Genomic DNA, 25,223 nt, shown 5'->3' with positions numbered 1-25,223 from the left:
CTTTTTATAGCTCTCAGATTATTTACAACAAATACTTTTGCTTCATTGCTTTAATCTCAATACTTTAAAAGTTTAATTTAATAGGAAAAATACTTGTCACGAGGCAAGTATAAATTACTATTATAAATGTAGATGCATTTCTTGCCAGGTGAACCGGTAACATAAATCACGCAGCAAGGGTATCTTAATATCTAAAGTCACTCTGTGTGTTATATATTATATACTGTATATGTGATTATTGTGCAGGTGAATTGCACTGATTATGATTGTATATTCATATGTGATATACAGTCACTGCCGGTATTTCGCCTTGTTTATGACGTTTACAATGCGTTTCCGTAGAGATCTATAAATAACGTCAGTAAATCATACAGATTCGCGGACATTTACGTCGTATGCTGCATATAATTAGAAAATGATGCATTATATCAAGATTATGTCATTTGGAACAGTTATAGTAGTCACAGTATATATACAATTACATTACATTGGCATAGCTTAGCTTTCTGACTGTCTCTTAGACGTGTAAAACATTTACTATATTAAGAAGATGCATGGCTTTATCATTGTAGAGCCTTATTCTTGCACCAACAAATTAAGCCATTGAACCTTGGGATAACATCTAGTTGATTGTTTTGAAGTACGTTTATCAAATAGGACTTACGATATGGCCAATGTGTCGTCTTATAAATTATTTCTCCGGAAATATACACGAAAGAAAGAACGGTCGTTTATCGAGAGAGTACTGTGCATTTTTCATCAGTAACTTCTTTACTGAGTTTAATGAATCTGTAGTTGGTTAAATCTTTGCAATCATTTAAAGAGAAATTTGTTGTTTGCCTTTTGCCCAATTCATACTGGCAACGTCGGTGTCTGTCTTTTATGACGTTTGGTTACCGGTTGCCTGGTAGATTGATATAGTATAACGTTTTCGTTTATCATGTTTTCTGGACATACACCTTTTTGAATTTATCTAGGAGTTGTAATTTCTGAGCATTTCTTTGACTGCCGGTTGTTTGTTTTTTTACACCAGCATCAACCTGTATACGAAACCTCTCAGATACTATGCAATTGGTTACGATTTTAATTGTCGATTTTATGTATATAAATGAACATGATATACATCGGTAAAACAGCAATCAGGGATTGAACCTTTATATATACATATTAACACACGTATATTGTAAGTTGGTAACCGCGAGGTTAACATCGTTATAGAAAGACCAATGAGTTAAAGGTAGGGACCTGTCGGTTGAGGTTCAAATCTATGTATTCTGTTTGTTGTCCCTTTTCTCTAGCTTGCATTCTGTTCTTGTTTTGTATGTTATTGACGATATTTTGTGTCATACAAGCAAGTTTGACCGTTAACTTTCCTGATAATTGTTTGCTATTTCACATGTTTTAAACGAATAAGATTGCATTCTTTTTGAAAATTTTTGTTTTATAGATTAATTAGTTCATCTGCTTTACGACATGATTTCATAAATGTTCATATCAAGGAGACAACTTTCCATTAAAGACCAAATATTAAACAAATTAACAACTATAGGTCACCGTACGGCCTTCAACAATGAACGAAAAAAAACATACCACTAAGGCACATACAAAAGGCCTCGATATGGCAACAAACTACATAATTGATCTACAATAAACAAACAAAAACCAAGCATATAACACATCAACAAACAACGATAACTGATTTACAGGCTCCTGACATGGGATAAACATATGCAAGTACATACAGAGTACGGCAGTAATTAAATAACGAATTCAAATAGTTATCAAAGGTACCAGAATTATAATTTAATACGCCAGACGCGCGTTTCGTCTTCATAAGACTCATCAGTGACGCTCATATCAAAATAGTTGTAAAACCAAAGAAATACAAAGTTGAATAGCATTGAGGACCCAAAATTCCAAAACGTTGTGCCAAGTACGGCTAAAGTAATTTATTCCTGGGATGAGAAAATCCTTAGTTTTTCTAAAAAAAAGTTTTGTCACAGGAAATTTATAAAAATGAACCACATAATTGAAATTCATGTCAAAACCAAAGTGTTGACTTCTGGGCTGGTGATACCTTCGGAGACGAAACGTCCACCAGCAGTGGCATCGAACCAGTGTCAAAAACGGTTGCCAAGAATTTGAACAAATATATTCTTATTGTGTTTTTTTAAATGTCCATTGAATTAGGTGTTTGATTTTTTCTGAATGAGATTGTGAGGCCAAGTGGCATATAGGGTAGGAAATCAAAAAATTTAACAAATACGAAATCAACAATAGTAGCATTCAATTTATCAAGTACTTTCAACAACTTTTTAACAATGCAATAGTACTTAACTCCATTATTCACAAATGTCTTATTTGAACAATGCAATAGTTTAATAGTTTTTGTTCTTAAACCATTTAAATAACAACATGGTACTCTATTATAGTCAATTTACAACAAAGAGTAAAAAAACAAACATCAAACATGTCAAAAAACAGTTTTTTGGAACCATGAACCAGAGAAGGCTTCCAAAACGTAAAAGGTTCATCGTTTCTGCAGGTATACATTTCCTCTCTCATTTCTTTTTGTTGATTTCGGGTACCATTTTAGTCTACAATATTATAAAGCTAATTTTAGGTTTACAGCTACTTAGATAAATTTAGAAGCTGACAGCATGACACTACTGAGCTTAACATATCAAAAAAATGTTTCAAATGATAAATCAAATACAAAACTACGTAAGGCGGTTAGTGTAAAGGTATTTAAACTTGTTACTGCAAAAAAGCTAACTCTTTATAACAATTAAGTTACAACATGTAAGCCGTTATTATATGTGAGCTAAGTCGTTTAAATTAGACAAAAATACAGTTGACTCATATCAGCATCCGTATAATACATGTACCTTATGCGTTTCAGGATACATTTTGTTTACGATTGAGTGTCACAAATAGATAACATGAAAGATTTTAATTAATATTTTGACCAGATATCCAGATCCAATAACTGTTTTATGTGTGAAAAGAAAAGCGAAATATATCAAACAGATATTGACGCTCCTGTAAGCTCAATACTAGTAACTTAACAACACTATCTGTAATTAATTAAAGTAAAGCTTTTAATTAGAGATTCAAGTGTTTTGATTTGAGAAGCAATAGAGAGTATAGACATGAACATAAATATAAAGTCCCCTTTTTTTCTCTTATAAATTTACTTTTTAAAAGTATGAATGTTTCGTTATAAAAGGATTTTCTCATCCCAGTCATAGATTACGTTAGCCGTATTTGATTCAACTATTTGGAATTTTAGGTTATCAATGACCTTTAATTTTTACTTGTTTGGATATACAACTATTTTGATCGGAGCGTCACAGATGTTCACAAAAATGGAGCCTAAAGGGGTACTTTGTTTACTCTCAGAACTCACATATAAACATATCAATTTCAACATGTAAAAATACAATACTCCTTAAAAAGTGAAATAAAATGTCCACTTTTCGTAACTTTAACATTTATTGATATCGTTTGTCAGATATATTTTGCAAATCCTTAGATATGTAAAAAAACATACAAACAGTACTATAATCCTATTAAAACTGGTTTAACAAATTGCATTTCTGAAACTATAAGCAATTTAATTCCAACGCTTATTTTCGTAAAGATAAAAAAAAGTACTGTTATAACGTACCTGTTCATCATTTGAGTTTGCTCCACTTTCCGTCGAAAAAAAGATGAAGCAGTGTGATATAAAATACAACTACGTGACGAGATATGACTTAATGTCTGATATAGAATTTTCCGAAATTAACAGTTTATGTAAACATTTTTACGAATATTTGAATGTATTTTACTTTGACAACTGTTTCAATATTATGATAAATGATATATATCATGTTTGTAATTAAATTTAAACAAATAATAACAAATATTTTTCATTAACAAAAATAAATCTTACAAGGAAAGCAGACAACCTCAAAGGTATAACTTATTCAGTGCGGTAAAATGAAACAAAACGAAAGAAGGATTATAGAAAATCATCTTTCAGTACTTACTTATTGATCCGTTGGTTAATGCACGGTTTTTATCATCGCCAGATGTGTCCGAATTGTCTTAAAGAGAATAGGCAGTACTGTAAACTGTTTCTATTGATGTGATGTTTCAAAAAAATATATGTTTCACAGAAATTTATTTAAACGAATGAATTCATAATTTTTTGTTTTTGTTTGGGTACAATGCTATAGACTTACCACTGAATTATAAAAAAAACCCAAAAAAAACCAACAAAATCTTTACGTATCAAAATTACATTGACGTATACTAACGTTTCTTTCAAATTACGATCTACATGTACAACAGAAGCAAGAGACACCAAAGGAATATTCAAACTCATAAATTGAGGACAAATTGACAACATGACAAAAAACGAAATACGACAGTTTACAAAACATAATATTAAAATTCAAAGAGCGAGCAACACGAATCCCAACAAAAACCGATGGTTATCAAAGGTTTTCTTTTAGGGTGAGCAAATGCTACTCACAATAATCATTATTTCTGACGCCTGCCAATTAAGCAGCCGCTTGTTGTGGATCTCTGTTATAAAAAAGGAACCGATACGGAGTATTGATACCTTTTTTGGTCTCTGTTCGAATATTAAATTTAATGTATTATCTGTCTAAAAGTACCAAAAGGGTTACATACAAAAACATTAACCATTGATACATTGTGATAATGTTTTGTAGAAAAATATATAGTTCGTACTTCTATTCAAAACATGCCTGGGTCATTTTGCTTAAAGTTTAGTATACACACAACTTAATTGAACAAGCTATACTCGAGACCACAAGCAACAAACGTACACTGTATGTAGAAATTAAAAGCAATGAACATTAATATTTATGGGAATGTACAAATAAAAAAGAAAACACAAACGAATCGTCCAAAATTATATGTCCATTGAAATCGATATTTTTTAAAGGATACCATAAGCTTAGTAATCGCTGCATCGATACTAATTTGATTTATATCATACCTTACTTAGATTAGATGTTGATACATTAAAACATTTTTATATAGCAACTCCTTTTAGCCAACCTGATGTAATATTTCTATATTGTTTTCCGTGTCCATTTTATCATATAACTCTCAAGTTAGATGGGGTATCTAAATTATAATACATAGAATTTTTTAATAATTTGCCAAAATGTAGTTTATTTCATGCTTTGTGAAAAAAAAATGGATCACGGCTTAATTTCAAATGCAAGAGAGAAAAAATAACAAGATTGTTTGTGTTTTATTTGTATCACATGTAAACGTTCTATTCCTAAATATGTCCTGTGCGAAGTAACCTGACGCTAAGAAGCATTGTTGAGAAAATAAACCATATATCCAGAGATTATATAACAACTTTATACTTTGGTTATAAATTTCTAAAATATATCTACATAATGTTAGAGTCATTTAATAGTTCTATAATAATAATTTCAACAAAGTAAGTTATTGATGAAATACCCATATAGATGATGTACATTTGTTACAACACACATGATAATTTGTCATGTAATACACATATGTTTAAATTCATAAAATATATCGTGTATACAATAAACCATAAAAGATTAACTATGTCTCAAATTTATATATTATTCATTGCCTAAACTTTAATTTTCACCGAATTTAATTTTGTCTTATCTATGATGTAAATGCCGTTCAATTGATGAAACAAATTTTCGATACATAATTTTTAAGTTATGTTTCCAGATATTGTTAGAATTTTGAAGTGCTTTAGAGATGACATCAAAAGTTCAATGTAAGATAACAAACTCAATTCACACAGTGTTTTCACTAACACAAAATCGCCAACCACCTTTCCCCACCCCCTTTAATGTAAGAAGAATTTGAGAAACATTGATTGACCAATATGGATATATCCACTCCAAAACTATTTGATTTTTTGTATATTCTACATTGATCTTTTGATGTCGTTCTTTATGCGTTTCTTTGAATATTTTATTGAATTTCTTATTTTCCATAGAGTCCATCAAGAATTTTTGGTAAACCGTTAGTCGACACATTGTCATTGCAAGAAACGGAAAACGAAAGATAACTATTTCCTAAACACAAATTCTACTTTGTTACTGAACTTATTTTTAATTTATCATACGCAAATTTCCTGGTGATACATTTAAAAAAACTCTCTTCACTAAACCTGACCTTAGATTTTGCTCTAGTTTTTGTGTCCACCTTGGTCATATAGCTCTCCACATTTGGGATTTGGGAAATGCAAACAACCATCAATTTCAAGAACTACACTATGCACAAACAGGAACAGATTAGTTATGAAAGGTGCTAGGCTTATAATTTGATAAACCAGACGCATATTTCAACTTCATAAGACTGATCAATGACCCTACGATTACAATAGTTAGAAAGCCAAAAAATAGTAAAGTTAAAGAGCATTGAGGTCCAAAAATTCCAAAAGGTTGTGCCAAGTACGGCTTAGCTTAAATATACGATACGAAAAGCCTTACTTTTTCGAATATTCATACTTTTGCAAACCGTAAATTAAAAAAAAAATCCTGTATATTTGATACACGACAACACCGAAGTGCTAAGTACTGGGCTTCCGGAATGTTCCAAATCGAATGTGAGACCACTCTCAGCATTGTCTTTGTTAAGGAAACTGGTAGATTGTTCGTCATCAAAGGCTTCATAAGTATGCCAGATGTATATCGGAACCATTGTTCTACAGTTACACCTATACCACATACCGATCGACCAGTTCTATTTACAAAAAGTCAATTTAGAGAAAGCTGATGTAATGGACACTAGTATTTTAAAATGTGAATAAAATGTGTTATGTCCAACCTTTAATGCCACTAAATCATAGTACGTTACATCTCATTTCATACGCAAAAGAGACGACAATAAATCTTGCCTTGATTTGAGAGTTTTATTATTTTAACTAGGGGGATTGTTACTACCATATATTGAATGAAATTGTATTTTTTTTATTGTAATACTAGACAGGATGAAACATAGCTCATGACAAGAATGTCTTGTTTTGAAACATACATGTAGTTAAATTCTGCATTATTTGATGAAATGTTAATATTTAACTGAGACTAATAGGAAAACATCAATGGTAGTATTACTCTTTAACATAGATAATCAAGATATGTTTGCTTTCAGAAGCAAAAATAAGCGTACAAATGACAGCATCACTCTTAGACGACCATATTATCAAATGATTAACATTAAAATCTGTCTTTGAAATAAACTCCTACAACAGCTACTGCAACAGTTGCAAGAGAACCAAACAGTGCAGGTAACAAAATATTCAGATCTGAAAAAGAAATAAAAGATAAATGAGGAAAATCATCCAACAAACAGTTTGGAGGTGGACATAAATTACAAACCTAACTGCATATTTGTTTCTGCCTTTAAAAAAAGTTGTTTGCATCAAACCTTTTTTTATCTATTTCATATCATTTGTTCAATCGCGTTCATGTATTGTTAACTGTTTATTACAGACTTATTGTAATTCTTATGTACGTTTTAGCATGTAACCAAGTAAATGTGAGAATTTGATCTCCCCTTCAAGGAATATAAGTATATTCATAATATGTGTTTATTTTTGCAATTGGGTATATGCCTTTAAAGAAAAGACAGCCAGAACACTCAATGCTTGAAGTAAAATTTAAATTTCAGTGGATTAAAAAAAAACACTTGTTACTTCAACAAAAAATGGCACTTTATGTCTATTTCACACAAATAATTATCCGAAAAAGTAAACGCCGATTTTCATTCAAATTCATCGAAATAGTAAATGTAACAAACGCCTTGTACAAAAGCTTACTAGATTGATGTACTATCAACTCGATTTTAAATTAGTAGACCCCTTATTCTTAATTACTAAACAAAGAAACAAATGTTCATGTGTCAACAAAGAAAGTCACAAAGACATATAGACAAAGCACATTACCAAAAACGAAAATGAAAGACACGAAAATTTACGATAGCATAATTAACGATTGGACGTACGCGTAAAGTTTTGGTATTTCAAATATTCTTGCCTAAATGTGCCACATATGGAGCAGGATCTGCTTACCCGTCCGGAGCACCTGAGATCACCCCTTATTTTTGGTGGGGTTCGTGTTGTTAATTCTTTAGTTTTCTATGTTGTGTTATGTTTTCTATTGTTTTTCTGTTTGTCTTTTTTCATTTTTAGCCATGGCGTTGTCAGTTTGTTTTAGATTTATAAGTTTGACTGTTCCTTTGGTATTTTTCGTCCCTCTTTGATTACAACTTGATTGTCAAAATACGCATATGTTGCAATAATAATTATACCGTTAATGTAATAAATCCGCAGAAAGACTTCAACAAAAACTACATGTTATTAATATAATTTACTTGATGATCTTTATTCGATTTGCAAGGTTTCATTTGAATGTATTTTTTTCTATTCCTCTTCTTGCTATACTTATTTCTTTCGTTTAAATTTGGAATTTTATGTGGAATCTTTTCTAATTGAAATGGTCACTGGTTCAAAGGTTAGAAATATTAGAACAAAATAAAAAAAATAATGTTATAGATAGAAATTTTTGCAGAGTTATTTCCGCTTGATTTATTTGTTGTTGGTTACAAGGCAATACAATAAATACTTACCAACGCTGGTTTCTTCTTCGTTTTTATCCTCGTTCTTATCGTTGTTATTATTATTATTATTATTATTATTATTATTACCAATCAGAATAACTCTATCAAGGAAATCCAGATACATTTGGTGTGCTGTTACTTTACATGTCTTACATTCATACATCTGTATTTTCATTGATTCCATGTCGAATAAACTTAGGGGCGGATATTTTGGGCCAATCAACACTGAAAATAAAATCAAATAGATGTATGCATACTGGAAGAAACAATGTAATATCAAATAAAGCAAATCGGTTGTGTAGTTTGATTTATTTCCATATTTAAATAGAATAAAATAGAAAAAAAAAGTATTCATTTGCAAAGTACAATCCGAAGTACAAACAATGATAATTATAAATATTACTGTTTCAAATATATGAGGCGTCATGCAATGCTTTTCCTTTCAACTCAGAAAATACGAAAAGTAATGACAACAGAAGTATACACTGCTAAAGAGTGAACAAAAACCAACTTAGGTAGAAACAAAATATTTTACAACAACTGCAATGTATCTAACTCATGACAGGACATTTAAGAAAAAAACGTGGGTATCAAATTGGTTGTGATGGCTAGCTAAACCTCCTACTTATATGGCCATGTTGAAAAATATCAATAACATGCAACACTCAGTGCTAAAAACACATAACAAACAAACGGAAGAAACTTCAGCACAAAGAAACGTACACTTTAATAATATTATAGTACAAAATGGAAACTGCTGAATTACAACAAACATGTTCCACTTACGACAGCACATGGCATCACAAAAAGTGACGTATTTATAGGATGAATATATAATTTTGAAATGCATATAATACTGTTCACAATACAAGTCCAAACAGTTATTATGATTAGGACAGTATTGAAAGTCTTTTTTTCAATAAATGCTGAGACGATGTCATAATTTTTGGACCAACACAATACTTTATCCATGAAAAATCATTTATTCAACTATACTGAAAAATTAGACACACATGATATGCGCCACAAATACAGAACTCAAATCACAAATGATTATATATAACTCAATATCGAAACGAAACCACAACAGAAACAAAAAAAATAGAAACATGAATGTTGGATGTATAAATCCCGAGACACGTCGTATAACAATGTATATCAACATTCGGAATACCAGTAATATTCGGGAATCATTGTTTTTAATTATGTCCGGCTAAGGAGTCCACTCCTGGATATGAGGTCCGTAGAGTGTGAACATGCATGCACTAGCATAACGTATTACTTGAGATATGTAAACACAAAACGACAGAGCAGAAAGTATATTACTGCTCAGTAATGGGTAATTGGTAAATTAGAAGTTGAAACTGACCCGTTTGTCATAGATTGTAGTCGATCTCGGCATTGTTGGCGAGAGTATGCTGACTTCATTTGTGGTGTATACTTCTTAAACGAAAACAACTGCAACAGTACATGTTTAAGCAATCTTACATGTTTAAGACATGTCGTGTTACCTGAAATATTACCAATTGTTTCCTATCCTGGACTTTTATATTTAAATTGTAGCTGAATTGTATGACAGGCTATGCATTCATAGTGAAATATAAGTCGTTTATCATAAAAACATGCAGATGTTGTGCCTTTTGGAAGAATATGCTTTTATCCAATTATTTTTTTTATAAATATTTGCCTTGTTTTGTCTTCATCGAATTATGAGTTTGAACATTGTTAAATTATACTACCTTAAATTTATATTTACATTTTGTACCCTATTGGCAAATATTTTTTGTTCTTTTTTCAATTAAAATAAAGTAATACGACATGCTTACCCATGGAACAATATTCCAACAGAGACCAAAAGACATTGATGAAATGAAGGTAAGGTTAACGTGCATTATGGATTATTAAACAAAACACATACGGATAGTTATCTTTTAGAGAAAAAAAACTACTGACATTATAACCATAATGATTGCATATGAATAAATAAGTCAATTAGAAAATGTGGTAAATCTTTTTCATTTTCCAGGTCGAAGATATTATTCAGAGCTAAGGGATGGCTGTGGAAAAACGATATATAGGCAATAACTAATAAAAGTTGAAAGAGGCAAATAATTTGTTTTAAGAAAGTAGATCAACCTTTCAAGAAAACAAAACATAAAGAAAATACAAAAAATAAAATTGCATGAAACATAACACAGACAAATATTGGTAGAGAAAAGTCTGTTTTTTTTCACATCATTGTCAATATAATGGAATTTTATGCAAATCTCATACAAGTGAGGGGTTTAGCTAGCTATGAAATCACGTTAACTCCAACATCTTTTACTTAAAACATGTCTTTACCGAGGAAATAAATGATCAGATGCATGCAAATACTTGGATAATTTCTTAAATATTCCCTTTAGCAAGTTCCTGTCTGACGGCATCAATCCCCAAGGGTGACTGGGGTATAGAAATATGGTCACTTGGTCTTCTCCCGACCGGCAGTAAAACGCTTGCCGAAGTGGGGCGTCCGTTTGGCTGTGCGGGATGTATCAAGTTCGCAGTCACGTCCGATCAGAAGGGGACGTTAAATCCGATGCCTCGTGTAAAGAGAGTGCCACGCTCTTTGCACGTTAAGAACCCTTGCAACAACTCTTTTGAGGGGTCCGTAGGTGGCCTGTTGCAAGGCAAAATTTCTGTCCCTATCCAATATACCCTCCTTTTCCGGTGGCAGTCCAAATTTCTCCGACCATCATCCCAGATGGCCTATATTGTATCAACCTACCTATTGTTTTTATTGTGAACTTGTTCTCGTCCTGAATATGCATGGAATATTTGCCACTGGACGTGAAGCAACCAACAATCAATCAATCAATCAATCTGACGGCATCATTTACTAAACCTTTAATTGTCATTTGAAAATGATTTCAATATTTACCGTCCTTCAACCACGGGTGGTAATGTTTTCGATGCAATATTCACTAAGAAAAAGAGAGTTTCAGGTTCTGTCTTTTCAAGCGGTTCAATGGTAGGTCTAAATCACATGCAAACTAAACTTGCCTCGCATTGGATAACAGTTTAATTAAGAAAATAAGTAAATATAAAGAAAATTAACGGACATACAGAACTTAAGATGCCATTTACTTGACTGAAATCTAAATATGAAATAACAGCTTGATAAGAGCAACATGTGTAAGTTTTTTTAATGACGAATAGGGAGAAGCTATAGTTTGCAATTAGCACTATGTTTCGTCTTATAAATGAATTTATTTAGGTACATAGTTTAAAGGGTTATGAATACATCAATATTTAAAAATCTTAAGAATACTGATAAATGCACAAATGTATTCAGGTCTGTGTAACTTGTAGGCAACTGTAGTTAACAAATGTTCAACCATGAAATAAACAGTAAGGTTAAAAAACGATGTCATTTTTGACAGTCCAGTTTACACAGCATAGTACATGTTGTAGGTCTTACTCGGGAATTTTTTTGTATTTGCGCTGACAAAAGTAACTATTGAATCTGGGGTTTACGCTTTCGTTAATTGGTCACAATTTATAAAATAAAAACCATTATAGGGCAACACGGTACGAAACGTCTAGTTTTCATTGAATTACAGTAAGTTGAATCTGTATAGTAATTTGTAGGGAACTGTGGTGTTTTCCAGTTGCTATGCAGCGTAGATTGATAAAGGAAAACGTTTTTTTTATTTTATCAGTTTTCCTGTGCTTCCAATTTGTTTTTAATTTACTTAGATTTTGGAATTTGTTTTAAGCTTTCTTGTGCTTTCAGTGTTTTGTGCGACACCTTTTATTTGAATGAATTATTGTTTGAGTTTTACACAATTAAAAGCACTTTTGAATATTTCATATCATCCACTTTGATAGCTGTGTGAAAACAAAGTACCTCTAGATTTGGCTGAAACAAGTTATCTAAGTCAATTAAAATGGAAACTTAAGTGTAAACTACCTACGTTCAAAATTGTTCAACTAAGCTTGGAATATGTAAATTCTTACCACGTGACTGTACAGTAATCTTTGGTAACACTGAAGATGGGTTATTTGGGCTGTAGAATAAAATCTCTATCATAGATAATTTCTTCCGACAAAATTCATAGTTCATTGTGAAATTTTGATTATTGTCACACCTTAAGGTTTTCTCTGTAACCAGCTGTAAAAAAGGAGACTTTATCCTATAAGGCAAATTGTTTGTGACATGATGTGTCATGGAATGAACGAGTACAGTAGTTGTCGTTTGTTTATGTAATTTATACGTGTTTCTCGTTTCTCCGTTTTTATATATAGATTAGACCGTTTGTTTTCCCGTTTGAATAGTTTTACACTAGTAATTTTGGGGCCCTTTATAGCTTGCTGTTCGGTGTGAGCAGAGGCTCTGTGTTGAAGGCCGTACATTGCCCTATACTTGTTTACTTTCTTAAATTGTTTTTTGGATGGAGAGTTGTCTCATTTTCACTCACACCACATCTTTCTATATCTATGAATTAATAATTTATCTAAAGAATCGTAAAACATGAACAAATAAAGACTATGAATCTCAATCAAGACTATGTTGCAGCCTAAAACCTCAATGTACAAGATTAATTAATATTAGATGTATTTGGCAATTATTTTGTGCCCCTTTTGATTATAAAGCGGTTTGGTAGTTCTTAATCATTTGCTTCATTTGTTTTTGTACGGGCGTTACTGTTAAATGTAAATCTATGCCAGCCGTGTGGTTGCGATAACTTTGTATTTTAATTAACATGTTTAGATACCATTGTATTCCTTTTACAGACAGTACCGTATTTCAAAGTAACTTCACCTTGAATAACTTTTAAAAAAGATATGGCACATTCCGAAGACACCTTGAGGATGCTTGTGAAAGATATTGTGTTATAGTTTTAATGAGTATTTTTTCTCAGATTTTCTTTTATCGAAAAACAACTATTGGAAACTCAAGGTAAAACCAAACTAAATTGAAAATGAATAAAGACCAAATCAACATTTTAGAGATTTTAAAATAGTTTTATCTCATATAATAAGTTTTGAAATGATACTTGAAATATTTTGTAATGATATATCTTTTTTCAGATTTCACTATTATTGACTTACCATACTTTGATTTGCATACAGTAATATAGACTGATCTTTGTGGCGAATATCCAAATTCCATCCTCTCACAATAAGTGTATCATTTCTGCCACAAGGTAATGCTATATCAGACATTTTAAAGCACATGCCGGATAAACTGTAATTGTTGTTTATAAAATCAACACCAATGAGATAAAGTGAACAGGGAGGGTCAATGAGGTGCGCATCTGATGAAATGTGGAATGTGTTTTCATCTTGTGTAAGTGCAAAAACTCCACACATACTAGTATTTTTTGATCTCCCAATAGAAACTGGAAGTAAAATGTGATAAAGTACAATATTTCATGCAATGACGTAACATTTGTATCAATGTATAAATATATTTTTAGAATTTAAAACAAAAAGCTACGTAAAACCGTGTTGTACCAAATGTCTTCATTTCTATGATACTGTAACAAATCATAGAACTTCCATCATGTTTGAGATTAAGTTTTATGACTGAATGTAAACTAAAGGCAACGAAAAGTAAGGTCAAGGTTATCCTTTAGAAATCTTCATGGACGTATTCAGGAATAAATTTACCTTATTTTTGTGTAATTTGCTTATTATTATCTTTTTAACTTTTTTTATCGATCTAACGACCTATTTACTCTTGATTCTTAGAGTCTGTTCTCATGTTGTAGTGTTACCACATTGGACTAGGTATGCGAGACAGTTTTGAGCATGCAATTATGTATAATTCCGTCTCTTGTTGCATTTCCCAAGTCAAAAGCCTGTAGTTCAGTGGTTCTCGCGTGTTGCTGTTTATCACATTAGTTTTTGATAAATTGTATTCTCTAATTCTACGGAAATTTATCCCTTTCCGAACCCATTGTATAAAAAAATTTAATCAACGTGTGGTTGCTTGTGATCTCAAAAGATCATTGGATGATTTTAAGGGTCATGACCTTTTTAGCCAACTGTTTGAATCAAAATATGCTAACAGGTGTTGATGAAATTGACAACTTCGTGCAATGTGAAAGGCACTCCAAGGGGATTTTCGGTTAACAAAACAAGAAAATGTATCTTTTAATCATTAGAGAAACAAAACATAGTTACTCGTGGATTATCGGATTTATCCAATCTCGATAGTTAAATTATAAATTTTAAAGTCCTCGCCGAGGCGGCTTGGACTCTAAAATTGATAATTTAACTATCTCGATTGGATAAATCCGATAATCCACTGATATCAATGTAAGAATCTATATTTATACATAAATCCATTGCTCATTTAAATAGTTTAATGTAAACCATGGTATGGCCGTTCGTTTCGCTAAGTCTTTAGTTTTCTATGTTGTGTCTTCTGTACTATTATTCGTCTGTTTGTCTTTATATTCTTAGCCATGACGTTGTCAGTGTATTTTAAATCTTAAGAGAATGACATTCCCTCTGGTATCTTTCGAGTACTATATGCGGTATTGGATCAATGTTTATTTTGGAGGTGGTACGGTGACATATAGTTTATAATTTTTACGTCATTGACTATCTGACGGAAATTTGTTTCATCATCAAATAATATCAAACCATTGCTTCGTTACATAAAATTGAGAATGGAAATGGGGAATGTGTCAAAGAGACAACAACCATAAAAAGATGGATCGGAAAAATACTGAGTTTTAAGAAACAAAATGTGAAGTTCATAAAAAACTAAAAAATGACAGAACAAATCCTGATATGGCAAAAACATTTTTTCGAAAAGAGTAAGATATACCGTAAATGAAACTAAATCACGATTTGACAGTCTTTTTAATTTTTAATTAGATAGTTCGATATAAAAACACAAACTTGGCGTGTATGTACTAGTATTTTGTTCATTCATGCTGAACAGCATACTTTTATTACGAATAATTTACAAATGCATTCTATGTTCTAAGTAACATTGTGCAGGTATAATTTTATGTTGAAAATGCCTGCACAATGTTACTTTTGTAACTTTTGTAAGTTTGCTGAACAGCATACTTTTATTACGAATAATTTACAAATGCATTCTATGTTCTTAGTAACATTGTACAGGTATATTTTTATGTTGAAAATGCCTGCACAATTTTACTTTTGTACAAGTCAGGAATATATCAGTTGTTATCCATTCCATTGATTTTGCCATTTGATTAAGGACTTTCCGTTTAGAATTTTCCACGGAGTTCAGTATCTTTGTGATTTCATTTTCTACTGGGTTCTACAAATTTTCTTACCATTTTTATGTGTAGAATATATAGCTTCAGTGATGCTAATAGCCATACTAATCAATAACACGTTTAAACAAAAGCCTGTGACAACCATTGTTGAGTATTCCATCAAATTATTATTTTCCTGTAATATAAGACATCATATTTTGATGAAGTAATAATAAAAGAGGAAGTAATATAATTAAATATGGCGGAAGAGGTAAATCTTAAGTCGTCGAGATTTGTAGTTGTTAGCCCAAATATAATAGGTTTTTTTTTCAGAAGACTTAACACAGAAGAAAGAAAAACGTTTACGAGGGACCAATACAAAATCCTTGGTAATAAAAAAAAACAAACCCAGAAGCTGAGATGAAAAAGACGAAAAGCCACATAGGTGTAAACAAATAATTATAAAACATAACAAACAAATATAAAATTTGACCAATCCATTCTATAATGTTTTTTGTTTGTTCCAACCATACAACAAAACTACACTCAGTAGTCAGTGCTTCGGTACTGACATGATTTAACAAACTTTACTAAAATTGTCCGTTTATAAATTTTGAAATTATTATAAATCTAGTGTTTCAACTCCCTCAGGCAAAGTTGGCTTTAGATTTATTTTAGGTATTTTTGACATATAGCTCTTCAACGATTTTCGGTACTTATACATCTTCATATTTCAAATGTTTGTCTTTGAGCGTTCCTGATGAAGGTAAATCCAGAAAAGCGCGTCGGACGCAATAAATTATTAAACGTGTTGTTTTCCATTTTTTATAATCATTTTACCTATTGGATATTTTTCTAGTCTATCGTGACACGTATTTCATGCGGTTGTAAAATTAAGATACCAACTTAAAACATTTACAAAACTTTCGGTAATCAACTTCTGATAATAAGATTCAGGTATATAGTTATGCAATATTTAGAAACATAATTGTCAAACAGTCTTTTAAAATGGACTGCATAGATAATTATCAATCAAATGTAGAAATTATTATATACTTTAAAGTAATAAAATTACAAACGTTGATATTGTATTCGTTAAATAAATCTGATTAAAATAATTAAACAGACAAACATTAAGATGAAATATAAAATAGCGTGACGGTAACATGATCTTCTTTATTTATTTCAAAATGTCAGCAGATTCTTGTCAAACTATTTCTGTTCAAAATTATTTAAGTGTGTACTTCCTTACATGAATCAACCGTTACATCAATTGTCAAATTCTTACAGTACTAGGTTATAATATTGATTTCCTCTCTTTGGTGTTCAATAATACTCATTAATTTCGAATGTTATCGTTTCAAATGCTACTACGTTCTTCATATATTATTATCTTTCTTATGTCATCAAATAGAAGATATCTTCTTGGAATTGTAAAGGGTGAAAAATATAATAGATAACAGGGTTTAACATACCACATTTGATGTTAATACTAAATGTTGATGAAATTAATTTCATAGAACTTTTCGCCTGAATGCTAATGTTTTTTCTCTTTTTCTAAGCAACTTATTAGTTTGTAATTTCTTTCTGTTAAAGAGATATGCGTTTTTTAAATACATACATTTTATGTGACTGATTCAGTCTCATTTTAAAAGTAGTCTTTTAATTTTATGTTGTAAAAATGAAATAACATTTATTGTAATGATTATTACCGCTCCAGATACAAACTTCGGAAATAGGTGTCTCTTCGATGATGCTACAGAAAATATTTCAAAACTAAAAACCATCCACAAACGTTGTATTGTAGCTGAACACAAAAAAGGCAGGTAGTCAAAGATAGACAAAGAATATTTAACTACTTAACTTCAATGTCAAGGAGTATTTCGTAAATTTGACAATAGACAACAAACAATATAAAATGAATATCTTTATCACTACAAAGAAAATCTACAGACGTGCCTACATCACCTAGAGACAACACGATAAGGATATTTAATTGAAAAAGAAATTTGTGGATCGAAATAACCCACAAAACGACAAATAGAACATTTCGAATTTACCATGAGGAGGGATACAGTCGTCAATATATATTTCAATCTAACATGTTAAGTTGTTATGCAACCATATAGCAGGATAGTTTTACTAATGTTATATGAATTATATGGATGAATAAATATAATACGATAGAGAAACAATGTATATTTTATACCTGCACGATTCATTGAAATATGAATAATAGACAATTGACCCTAATAACACCCTTGATCATTGTTGATATTTAAATGTTATCTTTAGTGGATTGTTAACAGAGCAGGTGATCGTTTTCTTTACACATCAATTCACAATATGTATGAACAAGAGATGTGGTACGATTTGCAGTGATTTTGTACTATTTGACCTTATGTGATAGGTATAAATCAATTCATCAACAATAGAACTACGGTTATGACATGATTCATAACGTATACTAATTGAAATTCCTGTTTCATGAATTCATAATTATTACAATAGTACTACAGTTATGATATTATTTATAACGTACTATTTTTTTCATAAATTCATAAATTATTACGGAACTACTGTTGCCGCTCCCTTATGTTGACGGTTGATTTATTCGGTTATTATGTTTAGGTATTTTGTTTCATATATAACTTCTAACGTTTCAGTATATTTACGCATTCGTGACTCACACATGTTTTGGTTGCAGCGATTTTGAAGATAGTAAAAAAGACAAAAACCTCCGAAAGTGCGAAATCAATAACTCATTGTGTTTATTGGGAAAAGTTTGGATTTAATGTATTTAACACACATACTGTGAAAAAAGTAACATACCTCACAATAAAATTATTTTCATTTACCTTTTTTAAAAAGCGTAATTCGTTTTCATAGTTGATGTTTTTCTGAAATTGTTTAGCATTTCACAGCGGTACAATACTTTCACTGATGAGTCTATTGTAGACGAAACGCGCCTCTGGAGTATATACTAAATGTAGTCCTGATATCTATGATGAGTTTATTTACACAATTTAATTTATCATCCTTTATAATTATTAACCTTGTATTTATATTGTATCAAAAATCACGTTCATTCATTCAGTGTATGTACATTTGTGTTTATACGTCTTTTGGTTGAGTTAAGCCATTCCAATTGATATTCTATAGTATGACTTTCTATGGTGTGATGTTACACTTTTGGTTTCAGATAAGGGTGAAGGTTTTGTACCATTTAAACGTGTAAACCCGCTTCAACTATTTGTACCCGTCCGAAATCAGGAATCTGATGTTTATTAGTTGTCGTTTGTTGGTGTGGTTCATAAGTGTTCTCGTTTCTCGTTTTTTTTTATATATATAGATTAGACCTTTGGTTTCCAGTTTGAACGGTTTATACTAGTATTTTTCGTGGCCCTTTGTGGCTTGCTGCTTGCATTTGGTGTGAATCGATGCTTCGAGTTGAAGACCGTACCTTGACCTATAAATGTTAACTTTTTCTAATTTGTGACTTGGATTGAGAGTCGTCTCATTGGCACTCATACCACATCTTACTATATATATTTGAATATTGACTTTCATTTTTAAATTTTCCTCCTATTTTTGTGATTTTACTTTTAAGATAAAACAATATGATAACTTGAATGTTTGAATGTGAATACTTATAAAACTGAAACGGAATATATCTATTATACTACATGCAGGGAAGAAATATTTAGATATCGGTCTACTTAATTTCACTGTGCAGAAAGACCTTCATCGGTCTAGGTCTTCGGTATGCTTTAACTAACCAATATAATTTTAATGACGTCTTTGATTATGTTTAAAACCTTTTATATAAGTTCAATCACCATTCTTCAGTTCAAACCAATCCCTTTTATGCTAAACTTTTAAAGATTTTGCCCAAATACTTCAATAAACTAGTATACATTCGCCTTGCTATATATCTATTTTAAATGTGAATAGAATAAGGTTACTTCAATTTTGTTTTAAATGTTTTTTTGTTTTAATTTATGCACTTTATCAGATAAAAGGAAACTTGAACGCATTCTTCGGGTTATTATAAGTTCTGTGTGCTCAATGCAGACAACAATAGACGGTAATCCTTTCCCGTGAACAATAATTAGATATACAATTTTTTCAAAAATGGTTTTTATTTTCCCCTCTGTTGTAAAACACGATGGAATAGTTTCAATTCTGAAAGAACATTAAAAGTTAGTTCAGGGTTTTACCGCCATCATGAATTGTACAATCACAGTTAATAGTCGGTCTAATTCTTTGCCAAAATCTGCAAATTTGTAGATCGATTTGCAATGTATTGGTTACACAGTTTGTTTTTTCAAACACCTCACCAAATAAAATTTTTATGACTTTATTTTTCAAATAAGCCATTAAAGGGGAGATAACTCTTGTAGTACAAAATTCATACTGGACATGTAATAAAATTTAATGTTCACTTCTAGCAAGAAAACAAGTTCAACGAGACCATTTTTTCTCTTTATTTTCTTAAAATATAATATCAAAACTATCTTCTCATATTTTATTTATTTTATATATTTTTGTAAATGACAATGCCACACCAGAAATATAGTCGCCGTCAGCTGGAATTCGTAAAGGCTATTGGTAAAAATATATACTATCAACTATCAACCACATTCACTCGTGATATAGTTTTTCACATTCAATTCATAAATCGCAAAAAGGTAAACCACTACCGACCTACCTTTCAAGTAATTGCACTGATAATCCTGACCGTTATAAATTTTCCAAAACAATTTTGAAAGATGGAAGTTGCCATTGTTTTTATCGGAAGTGTTTTCTTATAGTTCTTTAAATTTTCATAAAGCGCTGGAAAATTTATCACGTCAATGAAAAGACAATTACAAGAAATTCCGCACTTGACGAATGTCATATGTAAACAAAGGATCCTTATAGAAACTAAGATGGCGTATTTACAATGGAAAACATTCTGGAATAGTGAAGGTCAGGAATATAACAGTGCAATCACTTAAAAGGTAGGTCAGTAAGGGTTTATCTTTTGACGATTAATGAATTGAATGTAAAAAGCTATATCTCGAGTGAACGCGACTGATAGTTTAGATTATTTTTATCGATAACCGCTACGAATTTCAGATGACGGCGACTATACATGTAGCTCAATAATCGATGAACAAAGGTATAAGAAAAATATCGCAAATATTTTTCATTCGTAATTGACAATTTTGACAATAAATACGAGTATTTAAAAAATGGACTTAAAAAGATTCATCAAATACGAAACTAACCTTACTTACATTTTATATCTTCACTAAGCTTGTATAATTCTCGAAGTGTAATCGACAAATGCTATAGCTTCATATCTTTAATCTCAATGATATTGCAAAGTCAAATTTACAAAAAATAAGTTAGTTGTTTCGAGGAAAATTTAAATTAAGTATTCCCAATAAAATCCATGTAGATGTTTGTCTTACCTGGTAAACCGCGTAACATAGGTGTTCAATAGTTAGGTCAGATGCATTGGTAGATATTCTTACTATGTATTGTGCATTTAATACATTAAATGGATTGCATTAGGGTAGAAAATTTAATACTTGACATGAATCAAATGTAGAATTTAAAATAGCATTCATACTAATAATGCTGAATATTTCCATATAAAGAGTTTTAATTTTGGTTAAATTTCTTAACATTAAAAAATGTTCCGAGACACTTCCGCTTCTAATATGTACGATTCTGATAATCATGTCATTTTTTGTCTGCTTTTTTTTTGTCTTTTTCTTGACTATCATAAATTTGTTTCGATTAGAATAACGAACTGTTTATCTTCATTCTCCAAATATTGAGTCATGAATTTTTATATGTTGTAGTACCATAATATAATTAAGAACGCCAGACGCGCGTTTCATCTACATAAGACTCATCAGTGACGCTCATATCAAAATATTTATAAAGCCAAACAAGTGCAAAGTTGAAGAGCATTGAGGATCCCAAATTCCAAAATGATGTGCCAAATATGGCTAAGGTAATCTATGCCTGGGATAAGAATATCCTTAGTTTTTTGAAAATTCAAAAAGTTTTGTAAACAGGAAATCTATAAAAATGACTTCATTATTGATATTCATGTCAACACCGAAGTGTTTACTACTGGGCTGGTGATACCCTCAGGGACGAAACGTCCACCAGCAGCATCGACCCAGTGGTGTAAATAGTTATCAAAGGTATCAGGATTATAATTTAGTACGCCAAACAAGCGTTTCGTCTACATAAGACTCATCAGTGACGCTCATATCAAAATATTTATAAAACCATTGTTGCATACATATGAATATTACTTAACAATGCAAAGTCAAGTTAAAACGACAAATATACATATTAAATAAAAATATTGCATTTGAATGGCAAATTATATCATTTGAATAAAAAAGAATGCGTTTAAATGATAAAAAATATATCTTTTGATTTCTCATTTTATGCATATTTTGACTATTAAAATTCGTTCAGAAAGATTCAAATGTTCGGAATTTAACTTATAAAAGTAGAATGAAAATGACAGATCTATAAGCAAAGATCCACAGTTAATTTTCAATTTAACATTGGGAGCCTTCAAATCTCAATGCTCTGCTCATTCGTATCTTCTGAATCCTGGAGTATTGAAAATAACAATTAAAAAAATGTCTAGACTTTCTATGATCTCGATACGAGCCCCTTAATTGGAATTGATGTTTATGGTGTCAAAATCAAATTTATTTCAGTAAAAGTTTAATTCTATTTTGTTTCGATGATTTTTTTTTTTTATTAAAAAGCAATTTTAATTGATATTTTATAGTTTGTCTTTCTATGTCATTTATGTTGTAATGTTACACTATTGTTTCAGTTTGGATGAAAGTTGATATCGATTAAAACTTTTAATCCACCTGCATTTATTTACACCGGTCCTACTTCAGCAACAAGTTGTTCAGTGATTGTCATTTCTTGATGTGGTTTATATGTGATGTCGTTTCTCGTTTTAAAATTGATTCGACCGTTAGTTTACCTGTTTAAATTATATAACACATGTCATTTTGACGACTTTTATAGCTTTCTAATATAAGTGTTGAAGGCCATACTTTGAAATATATATGTATACTTTTTTTTCACAAAATGACTTAAATGAAGAGTTGTCTCAATAATTGGTACTCATACCACATCTTCTTATTTCAACCTCAGAATATTCGTCATCAGTCAAAATCCTAATTTCATGTCAAGTTATTCTCCTTTTTATAACTATATGATAATGTTAACAATCTGATCTTGACCAACACCATTAAAATCTGAACAAAAATGTAAATAATCATTACGCGATGTTTATATTATGCACGTATATATATACAAACAATTCATCATATCATGTTTTGGGGTATTCAGGACTATTGCATTTTATCCTTTAACTTGCAGTGCTCTAACATTTATTTTAAAGGACAATTCTACATGCAAACATATGTATCATATTGTCAAGCTTTTTTGTGTTTAACATTTATGTTCCCGATTTATAATTTGAAATTATCCTAGAAGATTATCCCTCAAGGATTAGTGAGATAAACACTTATATAACCATATCGTTGTCCAATAAATGGGCACCCTTAAATATCCAGGGATGACCCTTTCCTGGTTTAAACGCTAAATCTTACAAAATCACACAAAAACTAGGGTATCAAGTTGTGTAAAGATCTCCGTGTAAGTTTATATTGAGTACTATCACACAATTCAATGTTATATATTCAGCATGAAATTAAAAACAGGTTATAAGTTTTCTCTTTTTGATTGTGTTACTTTGTGTCACGTCGTGCCTTTCATCGCATACTATGTAGATTGAATGTTGCTGTTATTGAAGTCCATACGATGACCTGTTTATATACTATATGTATCCTTCAGTTGCAGAAGAATAGTTGTCTCATCTGCCAAAAAAAGCATATATCCTTATTTTATATCGATATTATGTTGTGTTGTGTCTATCTTCATTTGGTATTTGTTAGCTTCTTAAAAAAATCAGATTGCCGATTTTTAGAAAAACTAATGCTTTTTTATTTACTTTATTTAGCAATGCATGCAAGCGCCTGTCTAAAGTCATGATCCTTTGATTCAGTGGTGTTCTTTGGTTGGTGTGTAAGAAATTTGTTGACCGTTCATGTTTTGTTGGTCTGTTAGTTTTCTCATTTGAATTGTTTTCATTTGTTATTTCGGGAACTTTTAGAGCTGATCTGTGGTATTTATTATGCTCATTGTTGAAGGCCGTCCGATGACCGTAAGTTTTTAATTTCTGTGTCATTTGGTCTCTTGTGGAGAGTTGTCTTATTGACAATCATACCATATATTCCTTTTTATATAAATACATACAGCTGGGGACACACATACATTTGTGTAATTACCTCAAATCTTAGTCCAAATAATTATGACGTCTTGAAAGGCTATTATAATTTTTTTCTTTGACGCCAGTAGCCTTTCAAGACGTCATAATTATTTGGACTACTCAAATGTCTGAAATGTGAAACAATTTAAACAAAAATAGTACAGTCGATTGCATTGAGTGTGTAGATAAAGGTTATCTGTTATATGTTGTATAATACCTTACATTATAATTACTCCACAGTTCAGCTAGCAAGTAAGATAACGAAACATATTACAATGACCTACACACACACGCATTGCAATCCGTAATGATATTTAATTTATGATCGTTAAAGTCTATTTCAAATTAGAAACTACGTTTATCTCCCTTTCTACCAAATACGAAACAGCTCATTCACCTGTATTGATATCCATTTACCTTGAATAGTATGTAAGACGTTCTTGAAATACTAGAATGATTTATCAACACCAGACACATTCAATATCACTTTGACCAGCCTGTGTATTGTATATCGTTGTTTGTCTTCTGAAAGTTTGTTGTTTTTTGCCATGCCGTTGTCAGTATTTTTTTCCACTACTGAGTACTCAGCCACTAAAGTAAAGTTTTAGATAAAATCATTTTATATGTCAAAACTTTTTGCACTATCTTCTTCTTAACTTTCAAAGTTTTAACTCCCTCTATCACAACTACAACTAAATTTAAGCTTAAAGTGAATATTTAGTTGTATACAAATGTATCACAATTAAGAGTGTTTAAGACAGAAATTACTATATGTTTTAAATTATTACTTTAATGCACTTAAATGGAAGTAAATATGTAAAAAAATAAAAAGGGCGGGCGCTGAGCCCTGCTGAAATGTTGCAGCTAGAACACTGAACACGTATCACTATGATCACTATACATCGACAAACTACAATAAAACTCACACACATTGTATTTCAAGATCTTTTTTTACTGTTTGCGGACCAATTGACTTTAAAAGG

The 25,223-nt window shown here is 30.9% G+C and overlaps 1 protein-coding gene across 1 annotated transcript; it reads right to left on the bottom strand.

Annotated features, from left to right (window-relative positions):
- Positions 1-7,238: 7,238 nt before the first annotated feature.
- LOC134727396 (integrator complex subunit 7 homolog) lies at positions 7,239-13,848 on the bottom strand. The gene is made up of 4 exons (XM_063591775.1): positions 13,735-13,848; positions 12,640-12,793; positions 8,650-8,865; positions 7,239-7,327 (listed from the first exon to the last, which is right to left on the bottom strand). The coding sequence occupies exons 1-4, from the start codon at positions 13,846-13,848 to the stop codon at positions 7,239-7,241; spliced, it is 573 nt and encodes a 190-aa protein (XP_063447845.1).
- Positions 13,849-25,223: the final 11,375 nt, after the last annotated feature.

This window comes from Mytilus trossulus, chromosome 8, assembly GCF_036588685.1.
Source record: "Mytilus trossulus isolate FHL-02 chromosome 8, PNRI_Mtr1.1.1.hap1, whole genome shotgun sequence".
NCBI classification, from domain to species: domain Eukaryota; kingdom Metazoa; phylum Mollusca; class Bivalvia; order Mytilida; family Mytilidae; genus Mytilus; species Mytilus trossulus.
This window is presented reverse-complemented; position numbering and strand designations above follow the sequence as displayed.

What these genes read in the sequence shown, in the direction of transcription:
- LOC134727396 (XM_063591775.1), bottom strand. Translation starts at nt 13,848, where the DNA reads ATGTCTGATATAGCATTACCTTGTGGCAGAAATGATACACTTATTGTG. An exon ending in TGTATGCAAATCAAAGTATG is followed by an intron (nt 12,794 to 13,734) that starts GTAAGTCAATAA and finishes CCTTTTTTACAG; the next exon opens with CTGGTTACAGAGAAAACCTT. An exon ending in GATTACTGTACAGTCACGTG is followed by an intron (nt 8,866 to 12,639) that starts GTAAGAATTTAC and finishes TTTTATTTTCAG; the next exon opens with TGTTGATTGGCCCAAAATAT.